Source organism: Equus caballus, chromosome 12 (genome assembly GCF_041296265.1).
Source record: "Equus caballus isolate H_3958 breed thoroughbred chromosome 12, TB-T2T, whole genome shotgun sequence".
Lineage (NCBI taxonomy): Eukaryota > Metazoa > Chordata > Mammalia > Perissodactyla > Equidae > Equus > Equus caballus.
The window spans coordinates 14,958,844-14,973,851 of NC_091695.1; the positions used below are offsets into that span (position 1 = coordinate 14,958,844).

A 15,008-nucleotide genomic window follows, 5' to 3' on the forward strand; every position below is an offset into this window, starting at 1 on the left:
AAAAATTTTAAAAATCTGAAAAAAAATCTAAGAAATAGATCAAAGGCCAAAGTGGGCAGTAATGAAGAAGTGGGTACAGTCTGGGACATTAAAGGGTATCTCAGCTCTTTCCTGGATCTCCTCTTGGCCCTGTTTGTCTTAATTCACCCCTTACTGTCCTTCAATAAATTGTCTTTTTTTCCCTTGCTTTCTCATTATTATATGACTCTCTTGTCCTCCTTTTCTCATCTCAGGTTGGTGCCTGTGGGATATTTAGCAAGCTGCAATCACACTCCGGAGGATTACGGTAGCTGAGGAACAGCCAACTTCCCTGTAGTGCTGCTAGCTTGCACAGTGAGAACATCAGCTTCTTCTCTTGATTTCTGTGGTTATTATGACAGTCATTAGTTCTGAAAACTTTGACTTCTGCATATCAGCTAATTCTAAATGTCTCTGCTAAGTTTTACCTAAACCCTTACACTAGCTGTTCCCTAGTGCTCAAGCTTCTTCAATCATGCCCATATTCTCAGCTTATAATGAACAACACTTGCTCATTTATTCCTTGGCTTATGTGGTTTTTCTATTCTTTTATCAGGAACATCCTCCTTTTCTAGTATACTGATGCAGCAGTTACAATATCTAAAGCTTTAAATGAAAATCACTATTGTGAAGAAACTTTCTCTTTTCACTCCAGCAATATTTTCCACTTTCTTGGTAGACCTACAGACATTACTGAGGAAATCAAAATTTCATGATCTATTATGTTCACCATTACTTTACACATATTATTTTATCTCCTTTCTACAAGATTTTGAGATGTTAAGGACATTCTCAGATTTAACACTGTTCCTTTAAAAACTTTCAGTGTGACTGTGCTATGCTAGGCACGTGGTGAATATCCTCAAAGCAAAAATCAGGATGATACCACAGGGAAGGGGGAAGAGATCAAAACTCATTGATATGACACTTTAGGAAGATGGACTCAGGAGACGTTATGGCATTTAGACTAACAGTCTTCCCTGCCTCAAAAGTTGCAGGACTTCAATGTCCCCCATGTAAGTGCAAGATAACACAAGATGGGTCACCCAACCTGAAACCAACTCAACTGAAGATCCTGTTCCTAGTGTTAATAGTCACCGAGGAGGTTCCCACTCAGAATTCAAATGTTATTGAAAATATTAAGAAGTTTGTAAATATAGCAGGAGTCCACAATAAATTATATTTAATGTGATGTGAATATATTTCTTAAAATCCAGAAAAACTCAGAAAGAGGCAGAGAGGTAGAGAGAGAGAGAGAGATTTGGAAGCTAAATCTGACTCCTAGGAGCAAACTGTTGGGTTTATGTATGCCTCCATGACCTCAGGGATTTAGACCCTGGAGAATCTTTGCTGAACTATTTCTTTTTATATCACAAACTTAGAAATTAGATTGAATGCTCTCCTATCTTGGATTTTACAAGAAGGTAATTTCTTCTAAATTGCTGGAGACAATACTTCATCAAGGCCACCTCAAGAATTTCTTCTAAAATATTAATTGTAGGCAATATACAAATTGACTTAGAAAACATGATGATTACAGTAAACAACAAAGGTAAAGATGAATCAGCTAAAATACAACCATTCAGAGAAAACCACTGTTAATATTTGCTGTTTTATTTGTCTGTCTTTTTCTTTGCATAACATATGTGTCCTGAAATGTATAAACAACATAACTTGGATTCTCTTTTTCATTTAACATAAAATGACCACTATTTTCCTTGGAAACATTGATTCGCTTCCTTGGAACTAATTTGCATTTATTCCAAATATGGGTAGTCTACTTTTCCAAGCTTATATTAACAGAATTAATCTATACCATCTTAAAAACGACAAATGTATTTTAGAAGCACATTTAACTCTCTAAAACCACTGGGTGTCAACCAACCTATTCGTCCCACCATGCCCAGATATCACTCAATTAGATCCACTTATGCATTCCCTGGTCCCAGACAACATGATTAACCCTTTCCAGACTCTAGCAGAAACCCTTAACACAACAGTGGCTAATTATCACAAGGCACAAAATTATTTTTTGTAGATTAGATGGCTTTGCTCCAGAAACTGATGGATCTGTATTACTACACTGTGAGTGGCATGAGTTTCACACTGCATCTGCTTCCTATCACTGACCTCTGCACCCTGGACCAGCTCTGGAGCCAATTTCTGACCCAGAGTCACTCAAAGCTAGCAACCTTCTGTGTCACCTGCTATATGAGTTTTCTATGCTCCATAATAAATTACCACCTACCAAGTGCCTTAAACGAATGCACATTTTTATATCACAGTTTCTACAAGGCAGCAGTCCAGGCACCACTTTACTAGGTTTCTGGACTCTCCAGTGTGTCATCAGGTTGCAATTCAGGTGTCAGTCAGAGTTGTGCTTTGATAAGAAGCTCAACAGGGAAAAAACTTCAGGGAGGGCCCTGTCTTTCTTTTAGTGGCTTTCACTAGTTAAACCAAGCCCACCCAGGATAAACTGACATTTGATTAACTAAAAATGAACAGATTTTGGAATTTAATTACAAGTGCACAATTCTTCATCTTGCTATATAACATCACTTAACCAAGGGAGTGACATCCCATTACCTTTGACGTAGTGTATTACTTAGAAGCAAGTCACAGGCCTCACCTGCACACAAAGGGAGGAGATTATACAACATTATATACACGAGGAAGTGGTAATCAATTACCTTCAGGGTTGTTTATCAAGCTCAGTATAAGAGTCAGAGCAGTATTTAGAGGAATGTGTTGCCTCTAAAATCTTCAAAGACGTCTTCTAAGAGCGGTGCCTTCTCACTTCTGGTAGGGGACAGAAGATGCAATAACTTGTCTTTTATTTGGGGGAGGGTACCCTGGAATGTTTCTGATTACTGTAAGACTAAACACATCATCCAAGTGGCAGTTCCCTGAATCTCATCTTTCCTTTGTTTCTTACTAAAGCCTTCAGCATGTTAGCCCCCTCTTGTTTATCTTGTTGGTTAGTATGATGCTATCAATGTAATGTACTGGTGTGCTGTTCTGTGGCTTGTTCCGGTGGTAGAGATTTCTTCAAACTATACCATGACAGACAGCTGTAGAGTTAACATGGCCCTAAGAAAAACTTTAAAGAAATACTTTTATCCATCCCATGGAAATGTGAATTGTTTATTTTTTTTTAATTAAAAAGCAAACTAAAATAATACACTTGCCAAATAAATGATAGAATACTGTATTCCATAAGCCACATGCATCTCTTCAAGGGCTACTATTTGGTTGAGTTTTCCATAGTCTACAGTCATTCTCCAAGATCCATCTGGTTTCCTTCTGCATGAAGAAGTCTTCTTAAGATTTTTTTTTACTGTAAATGCACTGAAGATATTCCTTTCACTTTTTTTGTCTGAAAATACTTTGTTCCCTCTATATCTTTAAAGAATAATTCTTAGGCACAGGATCATAGTTCTACAGTTATTTCCTTCACTCGTTATCTTCTGCCTTCCATTGTTCATTGGAGAGTCTGTCATGGTCTTCTGCTTCAGGTAGGTTAGGGAAGATCACTGCAGACCAACAATTCCATGAAATAACTTTGTTTAAAAAATTAACTGCAAAAATTATTTTTTACAGAGAAAAATAGAAGCAATTAGGACTAGATTATTAAAATTTCAGAGTGGAAAGAGGCCTTCCTTGGTGAGCTGGCAGTCACCAGCTGTTTCCTTCACGGTACACATTGTCTGATTCTGGGAACAGGCTGAGTTTCAGGTTTGGCACTTGCAGAGGGACATTACTGAGAAAACAAAGAATCCAGCAGTGCTTTGTGGACACACAAGAATTTATTGATAAATTGAAAACTAAAGAAACCAAAAAGACATGACCAGTTTTTCCACCACGGCATTTGCTTTATTCTAGGAAGCATGGGGGGTTGGGAATCTGAACCAGAAAGGCAGAATCAAATGTCCTACAGAAATGTCATGGTGCTTAGGAAAAAAAAATCTAAATAGAGAATCAAGACCTTCCGAAAAAGCTTGACCATCTCTCCCTCACGATATTCGTCTAGCTATTAAGCTGCATGGGGTAGCAGGAGAGTGCGTTAAACTCAAACTTCAGAGGGTAGAGCTCAATCATTAACAACCTTTCAGATCTGAGGGAGACACACATCTGTCAGGTCTCAATCAAAACCCCAGCCAAGTCAAGGACCACAGAAGACCATAGGATGGCTGAGTCATGAGAAAACGTTTTCCTCTAGCCTGCTGATTTTAATGGCTTCTTTACTAATCTCTGGAAGATCTATTTCCTCCTTTTTATCCCAGCAATCCTTCCAGTACATTTAAGACAAGTCACCATTCTAATTTCTCTCTTTTAAAAACCAAGAATAGCTGTTTTCTTTTCCTGACCAGACAATGACTCACATATACAGGGTCTGTTTTTCTCAGAATTAACAGCAATTTGAAATCCATTTTTTTATGGACAAACTGAATTCTCACCTTGAATCTCAAAGGGACAATTACATAAGAGGACAATTATACCTCATTACTACAATTCTCAAAGGCTTAGTAACATAAATATTATGAGAATGCCATCAGTCACAATGCAGGAGAATATCTGCATGCATTAACAAGTATATGTATATTGTACCATAATTTATTTGGCTATGTGTAAGTTTGTATAAGCTTGTGTGTATATATAAATACTTCTCTATGTTAAGAGACAAGATCTTTCCATATCACTTCTGCCATTTCCTATTTATCCTTGATAGGTCTATGGAAACAGCTCTTCATGGATGAGAATCCACCTCTTCTAGGAAAACCACTTTTTGTTTTTTTTGTTTGTTGGTTTGTTTCAGTTTTTTTTGAGGAAGACTGGCCCTGAGCTAACATCCATGCCCATCTTCCTCCACTTTATATGTGGGACACCTCCCACAGTATGGCGTGCCAAGTGGCGCCGTGTCCGCACCCAAGATCCAAACCAGTGAACCCCGGGCTGCCAAAGCAGAATGTGTGAACTTAACCACTGCTCCACCAGGCCAGCCCTTAGGAAAATCACTTTTTAAAGGAACAAAGTCCAAAAAGCTCATACAAGGACAAAAATACCCACATGCATCACTCTCCTTACACTTTTCTCTTTCCTATATTACTGCATATGCCAGAAGAACAATTTTCTCCTAAGTTAAAATATTGGATTTCATTTCTCATGGGTGAACATCTAGGAAAGGAATTGTTGAGTTGTATGGGAAATGTTTGTACAACTTCATAAAATATAGCTAAACTGTTTTCAAAGTCATTTTACCTTTTACTACCATCTGAAATGTATGAGCATTCCGCTTGCTCCACATTTTCACCAGTATTTGGTATTTCAGTCGTATTCATTTTAGCGATTTAGCTAGTATGCAATGGTGTCTTACTGTGGTTGTAAAAAGAACCTCATTGATGACTAATGATGTTTAGTATCTTTTTATGTGTTTATAGATGATTTGTATATCTCGTTTTGTCAAGTGCTAAAATATTTCACTGATTCTTTAAGGAGATTGTTTGTCTTCTTGTTTTGAGTATAAACAGTTTTTCATGTGTTCTACAGACAAATTTTCTGTCAAACACGTATACTGCAAATATTTACCAACAGTCTGTGGCTTACATTTTCATTTTCTTAATGGTGTCTTTCACCATTAGGAAACTTTTACCATGAGTTTTTAACATTAATGAAGTTTCTTTTATCATTTAAAAAATAATTTTCTTGAAGAAGATTAGCCCTGAGCTGGCATCTGTGCCAATCTTCCTCTATTTTTCTGTATGTGGGACAGCTCCACAGCGTGACTGGTAAGTGGAGTAGGTCCATGACTGGGATCTGAACCAGCAAACCCAGGCTGCCTAAGCGGAGTACATGGAACTGTAACCACTCGGCCACAGGGGCAGGCCCTTATCAATTTTTGGATGGTCCATCCTTTCTGTGTTTCATCTAAAAAAATTCCTGCCACAAACTCCAGAATATTGTTCTGTTTTGTACTAAAATTTTGTAGGTTGATTTTTATGTTTAGGACTATGATCCAGTTCCTCTAATTCAAGTTAATAGTTGTGTATGATGTGCGGTAAAAGTTAAGGCTCATTTATCCATATGGATATCCAATTATCTCAGCACTATTTGCTGAAAATTATCTCTCCATTGAACTATATTGGCATTGGATTATCATGGAAATTTAGATGACCACATATGCTTGAGCTCTTTTTGGGACTCTATTACTCTAATATCCTACTGCCTTTATTACTTTTTTTTTTGGAATAAAGTATGAATTTAGGGAACATAGAGCAATATTTAGTTTTACTTACTAGTCAGCAAGCTATAATTTTCATGAATAAAAGTGAGTTTCTGCCATTCCATACGATAAAAAACAAGCGATTGGTTACTGTACAAGATACAGTGAGCTTAAGCATTTATTAAAGCCATCTCTGAAGTATGAGCTTCCTGATTACAATTCAAAGGAACTATTCTAGATCTGCACATACTTGATGAACTGAGAATTAGTTGTACTTAGGAAACACACATCTATAATTACACTATATGATAAAGCATTGAAAAATATTTTATAAATATTACAAAATATAGTTCACAAATTTTATTTTCTAAAATTTTGGTTTGCACATGGTTTAGAGCTATTTCACTAATAATTAAGGAATGCAAAAATTCATACTCATAAAATGTGCTGCCACAGATATATTAACTAATAGCTTGTTGAATGAATAGTTGGAATTATCAATTGCACTATAAGAGTTGAACAATCTGTAGCATAGCAAATCAAATTTTTCAGAAATAAAATAATGAATCTAACAATATTATATTGAGTGACAAAGCAATTTTGTGACCACTAATTTTCTGAATGTGTCTTTCACATCTTTGTTCCTAAGGCTGTAGATCAAAGGATTCAGCATAGGAATCACCACTGTGTAAAACACAGAAGCCACTTTAACTACGAGCCAAGAAGTTTTAGGATTAGGGATACAGTAAAGGAAAAGAATGGTTCCATGGAAGATGGTGATGGCTGTCAGATGGGAGGCACAGGTGGAGAAAGTTTTCTGGCGCCCACTTGCAGAAGGCACCCTCATAACAGTGATAAAAATGAGTATATAGGACAGCAGAATAATCATCAGACTGCTCCCCTCGTTAAATATGGCAATAATAAAACACAGCATCTGGCTGATATGGGGATCTGAGCAGGAGACAGAAACAATTACAGAGTAGTCACAGATAAAATTATTTATGATGCTAGACTCACAATAGGATAATGCAAGAAGAAAATATGTGAGTGTCAGGGCACACACTATACCCCATGAGTAAGACCCAGCCACCAGAAGCACACAAAGCTTCTGGGACATAATAGTGGTATAGAGTAAGGGGTTACAAACTGCCACAAAACGATCATAGGCCATCGCTGCTAACATGAACGTTTCTGTTACAGCAAATATGCAAGCAAAACAAAATTGTAGAATGCAACCAGAGAAAGGGATGGTTCTGTCTTCTGCAATCAAGTTCTCCAACAGTTTAGGTGTAACTATGGTAGAATAACAGAAATCTACAAAGGACAAGTGACTAAGAAAAAAGTACATGATCGTGTGGAGTTTTGGATTGATCTTGATGATTATTATCATGCCTAAATTCCCCACGACAGTGACTGTGTAGGTAGACAAGAAAACCAGGAAGAGTGGAATCTGGAGTTCTGGATATTCTGAAAAGCCCAGGAGAATAAAAGTAGGTATGATACTTTGATTTCCTTTGGATAACATCACGATTCCTGTTGAGTAAAGAATCAAAAGTCATTCCTAAAAATACAGCTGAATACAGGAAGAAACAGAAGAAAGAGGCTTCCTATTTGTCTGTGAAGTTTGTACAGAACAGTGATTCTCAAAGTATAGTTCCCAACCAGCAACAAGAACACCTGACAATTTGTTAGGGGTGCAAATTCTCTAGCCACATCACCAACTTCCTGAATCAAAAACTCTAGTATGGGGACCACAGTTTGTGATTTAACCACCCCTCGAGGTGATTTTGGATTTTGATGCATGCTAAATTACGAGAATCATTGTTATAGAAAATGTATAGTAATAATCCTATTGTTTAAAATTCAGCTCTTGTTAGTATTATTAATATAGAATTGAAATATAAATTTAGAGCATGAAAGAAATTATTAAAAAACCCAAAACTTAGAGAGGCAGAACAGAAGCACAGAGCACCTTGTTATGGTTCTAAGAATCACACTAAGGATCAAGGAGATCACTTGGTATTGCAAGTGGTGCCACATAAATCTTAGTATTAATTATTTTTATGTGTTTGACATTTTCTAGACATAATACAGAACGAAATACCCATAGAATTTAGGAGTTGGAATAAATCTTAAAATGCATCCTGTTTGTGCCTTCCACATGATGCTTGAGAATTGAAGATAATTTCATCCATGAAATGATTATATGGCCTCCACCAAAACCTCCATTAATGGTACACTGCCTCCTGGGGTAATTTTGTGGCTCTTTTATTGACATTTTGCATAACATTTATTATTTTATTAAAGTTATTTAATTATATTTTCATTAACTATTTATTAATGTGCTTTTAGGTCATCTATTTTGATATATGTTTTAAAAATTATACGCATATATTTAAATATATAAACTGTATATATATTTTTTTGAGAAGTGTCTTATATTCACCAACAATAGTTCGATACAAAATATGTTCTACAATCCAATGAAAATAACACATTTTCTTAACCCCTCTGAGAGGTAAGCCCTCTCTTATGAGGAGGCAAACTTGGAGACGATAAGGAAGTGAGAGCAGTGAGACCATAAAATGAAGGGCCCCAAGATGTAGACATGAGGGTGCAGTGGAATTAGATGAATGATCTGTCCCATCCTCTTAGCTTTGTCTGGAGCAAGTGTCAGCCTCCAGACTTAGCTCCAGGATCACCTACTTTTACATGTGCTACAAGCAACCCCGGATATAAAGCATCTATCATCAGCATCTTTTTTCCAGTAGCAAATGGGACTTGTCGGATACACTGTAAATATCCATTATTGTTCAGTCTATTTTAATAAGTAAGTCTCCTTCAACATTTGAATGTATTAGGAAAATCCTTGCATATTAAAGAGATTACTATTCCTGCTCTGGCTTATTGGCAAACTTCCTAGGTCAATAACAAAAAGATACTCAGGAAAAGACTTGGTCCTCGAACTCTAGCAATTTCAAATAATTTTGGTGAAAATCAATAGATTAGGATTAGGTTTGTACTCAAATTGAAACTAGGCCTATAACATTTCAAAAATCAACCTATATCCCATAAATTTTCTGTGACTTCACTATTGCTCACTGCTGCCAGTTTCTGTGATACAAAATTTAATTATCAGAAACACTTCATTGCCCTGTTAGTGACAATTAAAATGTCTCTGACCATGGGGCCAGCCCAGTGGCATAGTGGTTAAGTTTGTGCACTCTGCTTCAGCAGCCCAAGGTTTGTGGATTTGGATCCTGGGTGGAGACCTAAATGTCACTTATTAAGCAAGGCTGCGGCAGCATCTCACATACTAAATAGAGGAAGATTGGCACACATGTTAGGTCAGTGACAAACTTCCTCAAGCAAAAAGAAGAAGATTGGCAACAGATGTTAGCTCAGGGCCAATCTTCCTCACCAAAAAATAAGTATCTGAGCATAAGAAGAGTCATTTATAATTTTTGGAACAATCTACATGAGCTGTAGCTCCATATTTTCCACCTAAAGGGAAAGATACCAAAAGAGAAATGAATTGACCTGAAACCAGAGATCTTGATATCTTTTGATCATTAATGAACCTCAGGCATTTTTCTTCTCAGTAATCAAACATTCTGTAAGATAGCAACAGGCTTGAAGTTCGTAACAAAAGTGGCAGTATATTTTAATGAGTATGCCAGTAAAATGGCATTGTACTTTCAAGACATAGGAAATCTCAGAGAATACACAGAAAAAGCTGAAATCATAGTACAAACTCTGCCACTTATGTATGTCTCTATGACAGTGGAGTTATAAACTATAGAAAATTATAACTGAAGTAATCCTCGGTGGGCCATGAATCATACAGTTAGTAGAAACACTGTCTCTTGCGTCATTATGGTAGATGCATTTTCTTCTAAATCATTAGGGATAATTACGTCTTCACATCTATTCCATTAATTGCTTGTAGATATTAAATTATTGAAATAATACAAATTGATTAAAGAAAATGTAAATGGTTTGAGTTTTAACTGAGAAAAAAAGGGACAATCCAGAATTAGCTGTTATTAACTCAACTACCTTTCAAATTCCACATTGAAGTTTAGAGTGGAGAAGCTTGGCCAATGCTACCTTAAGCAAAGGACGAATATGACCATCACCAATGATACAATGTGGATATCATTTACCTCCTGTGGTACGATGTGATGAGAAAGATCTGACCTGTGTGATATTCTTCCCACACAATCCATAATCTCAGTTTAATGTGAGAAAATCATCAGGTAAACCCATATTTGGAAGTATTCTACAGGCTTACTAGCCAGCACACCTTAGGACTGTCAAAGTCAAGAGAAGAGTGAAAAATTGTCAAATACTGGAGGAGGCTGGGGAGACAGGACAACTAAATACAATGTGGTAGCCTGGATAGGGTCCCAGGAAAGAATAAGGGCAGTGGAAAAAACTCATGGAATACAAATAAAGTTTGGATTTTAGTGATCATAATGTACTAATGTTTCTTTTTAAAATTTTACTTTATTGTGGCAAGAACACTAACATGAGTCCTAGCCTCTTAAGAGATTTTTAAGTGTACAATGCAGTATTGTTGACTACAGACAGAATTTTTTACAGCAGATCTCTAGAACTTATTCATCTTGCTTAACTGAAATTTTATGCCCATTGATTTGTAATTCTCCATTTCTCCCTCTGCGAGCCCCTGGCCACTATCATTTCACTCTTTGATTGTGTGTATTTGATTATTTTAGATACCTCATGTAAGTGGAGTCATGAAGTTTGTCTTTCTGTGACTGGCCTATTTCACTTAGGATAAGGTCGTTAAGGTTCATCAATGTGGTCACATGTTGTAGAATTTCCTTCTTTTTTAAAGCTAACCTTTATTCTATTGTATGTGTATACCACATTTTCTTTATCCATTTATATATCCATGGACACTCAGGTTGTTTCCACATCTTGACTATTGTGAATAGTTCTGCAAGGAACATTGGAATGCTAATACCTTTTTGAAATCTTGATTTCAATTCTTTTGCATAAATATTCTAAAGCAGGATTAGTGGATCATATACTGGTTCAATTTTTAATTTTGTGAAGAACCTCCGTGCTGTTTTCCATAGCAGCCGCACCATTTAGCATTCCCAGCGACAATGCACAAAGGTTCTGAATTTTCCATATCCTAGACAACACTGGTCTTTTGTTTTTGATAGCAGCCATCCTGACACTTGTGCGATGATATCTCGTTGTGATTTTGATTTGCAATCCCCTGAGGATTGGTGTGGCATCGCACAATTTTTTCATATACCTATTAGCCATTAGCACATCTTCTCCAAAGAAATATCTAAACGAAGTCCTTAGTCCACTTTTTAATTGGCTTATTAGGTTTTTTTTGCTACTGTGTTGCATAAGTTTCTTACATATGTATTGGATATTAATCTTTTACCAGATACATAGTTTGCAAATGTTTTCTCCCATTCTATATGTTACCTTTTCAATACTGAGAAGATATTACAGTGAAAAATAAAAAATAATTGATAAGCCAACAACAAAGATAATAATGTTAATATTTTGGTTTTTATTTTGTCCGTTTTTAAATTTTACATGTTTTTATCAATAAATAGATATATACGTATATTTATCTATCCTCCATCCATCTATGAAGTGGTAAAGAAAGAGCGGACTTTTTATTCAATATATTAAAATCTATATATCTTTGTTACCTCTCCCCTCCATCATAAACTCGATCAAAAAGAGTAATCATAATGAAGGAATAAATCAAATAACAGTCACTCTAATAAAGACAATGGTAAAATAAATACCAACTGATATGATTTTCCCATAATTTCGGAAATGTATAAAGTGGATGGAATATAGACTAATGTAGCAGAGAAGGCATAGCTACAGGTAAGAATGCTTTATAGTGTGGATCTAAAGAATAAAAATAATTTTTACAGCCCATGAGGGGCTCAGGCTTCAAAAGTATGTAGTAAATGAACAAAATAAATCCTGAAGTTTGTATGAAAACGTAAAGGGCCAAGGACGATCAATATCCACTCATGAAGAAGTAAAAGATGAAACAATTTCTCTAATGGATATCAAGATTTATTGCAAACTATAATAATTAAGAATATGTAGTAATGGAAAATGCTTCAATAGAATACAATAGAGAGATAAAAAGCTGCCTGAAGTAGATTGAATAATTGGGTTCACTTATTCACCATCTCCTTGCATCCATAAATTCTACATACTTTGTTATTGATGGGGTGTATTTCTTCACCTTTGGATTATGAATCCAGTCCTGTGACATGTTTAATGATCTGTTAGCAGAAAAAAAATTGGCAGTGCTTAACTTAGGCTTTAAGAAACCTTGAATATTTTCACCTGGTCTACTGCTTTTCTGACATTTCCATAATGCAAATATCCAAATAGTCTAAAGATGATGAAAGACATGCGGAGCAATCCACACTCACGGAACTGTGGTGTGAAGCAAAACATTCCTAGCCTCATAGTCCAGGGCAGAACCACCTCAGATGACCTCCTGATCTTTGAAAATAAATAATCGTACTTTTAAGCCATTGATTTTTGATGCGTTTTTCAAGAGTTATTGTGACAACAGCTGATAATTATACTGATAAGCACACATATGGACACTTCATTTATGACAAGATTGGTATTAAATGGCAACAAGGCAGGAAGGGATTTTTTTTTTCAGTAAACAGCATGTGACAATGATATATTCATCTGGTTAGAAATGAAGTAGTATCATGAATGTTGGTGATTGATTACAGCTCTGAGATGCTGTGTTTGGTTAAGTTTGACTCAATTCCCTTGTTTTCTCATTCCAGGACCAGGCTGAAGGAACACTCTCGCTTTGTGGTATGCTGTTTTCCAAGTTTAATGCATAAGCTCAAGGAAGGAAGATTCAAACCATGTAGGGACATGTCAAGCTTTTTCTATGAGATAACTTATGACACACTCGTTCACTTTGCATTGTCCCAAGCAAGCCACATGGGAATTGTTCTCCTTCTGCCTACAGAGAAGCATGACAAAGATAAAGAGAGAACGAATAATGCTGAAAAAGTAAACAATCTGTCAAAGACCCAAACCTCATATCATCCACAAAAAACGAATTTTAGGTGACTCATACAGCAAAATATGAAGAAGAACAGACATTCTTGAATATTATATAGACAAATGTCTTCTTGACCTCAAGGGTAGATAAATATCTTCAACAATTACAAAAACATTACAAAAGTAATGCAGTTGACTAAGTTAAAATTCAAGCTTGCTCTTTATTTGAGGACATTGAGTGAAAAGTAAAGCCAAAATGCAAAAAAGCTTTCAAGATACGTAACGGCCAAGGAGATAATATTCATAATATAAAATAAATTTTTGAATAAATTAGAACTATCACATAATAACTTAAATGAAGATTGGTAAATGCCCTAAGAATCCACTTTAAAAAGAAAAAGAAAAGGGCTGACCCAGTGGCGCAGCAGTTAAGTGTGCACATTCATGCTTCAGCGCCCCGGGTTTGCCAGTTTGAATCCCGGGTACAGACATGGCACCGCTTGGCACGCCATGCTGTAGTAGGCGTCCCACATATAAAGTAGAGGAAGATGGGCACGGATGTCAGCTCAGGGCCAGTCTTCCTCAGCGAAAAGAGGAGGATTGGCAGATGTTAGCTCAAGACTAGTACTCCTCAAAAAAAAAAAAATACATGAACATATTGAAATGTGCCTAACTTCAATAATCATAAATATCCAAATTAAAACTACAAATGAAATATTCTAAATCAAATAAATGGGTAAAAACCATAACATCTAATAATACTGAACACTGGCAAAGAGGTGAATTATAACTTTAGAGCTTTCAAACATTGCTTTTAGGAGTCTAAATTGATAAAAATCACTTTGAAAAATTAAGAACCAAATAAATGCATAATACTTCTGGGTATAAATCTCAATCAAATAAATGCTTATGTGCAGTGTAATGGTACACATGCCCCCAAATTGAAATTTCCCAAATGTCCATCATAGTAGACTGGAATAAAGAAAAATTCTGAAATATTTATAATATAAAATATGTAATAGAAACAAATGGAATAAGGTATAAATATATGTAACATGAATACGTTGTAAAATGTAATATTCATCTATATATGTCAGATATTTGAGATAAATAATGCATGAATTCCTTTAAATAAAGTTGCAAAAAAGGAATACGAATTTATATTTTTTGAGAGGCATAGTTAGATATTGAATCTATATAGACAAGTAATTGCATCATTTTGATAAAAATCATCCTTTTGACTCTTGCTGAGAGTAGGAGGAAAGGGCCAGTGATTGTCCTATGTATTGATCTACTTGAGAGTTACATGGATGTTTGTTTAAAAAATATGTTTTGGTATGTTTTAAATTTAAAATGAACAAGTCAGAGAATTAAGCAGATGCTAGATTTTGCAAAGAGTTAGAGTATAATCATAAATGTAATAAAAACTATTGCACAATACTAGGTTGGGGAGTAAAATACATTGATTCTATAGTTTTAAAATATCACTATGGATGATCTGAGATTCATGCCTTATATAAGGTTAAAAAAATATGAGAAATATATTAATTTGATACTAACTGCTAAAAACCCACAATGACAGTGGGGACACAGGGAGCAGAGACATGAAGACGGTGTTTCATTTTAGAGCCAGAAATAACATAACTGACTGACATATTTGAGAGAGGCTGCAGAATAATAAATCAAAATAAATAATGCCTTCTCCTTTGCTTAT

At 35.6% G+C, this 15,008-nt stretch overlaps 1 protein-coding gene across 1 annotated transcript; it reads right to left on the reverse strand.

Annotated features, from left to right (window-relative positions):
* Nucleotides 1-6,815: 6,815 nt before the first annotated feature.
* LOC138916599 (olfactory receptor 5D13-like) lies at nucleotides 6,816-7,763 on the reverse strand. The gene has a single exon (XM_070229532.1). It carries the CDS (start codon nucleotides 7,761-7,763, stop codon nucleotides 6,816-6,818), a length of 948 nt encoding a protein of 315 aa, XP_070085633.1.
* Between the last annotated feature and the right edge of the window lie 7,245 nt (nucleotides 7,764-15,008).

What these genes read in the sequence shown, in the direction of transcription:
- LOC138916599 (XM_070229532.1), bottom strand. Translation starts at nt 7,763, where the DNA reads ATGTTATCCAAAGGAAATCAAAGTATCATACCTACTTTTATTCTCCTG.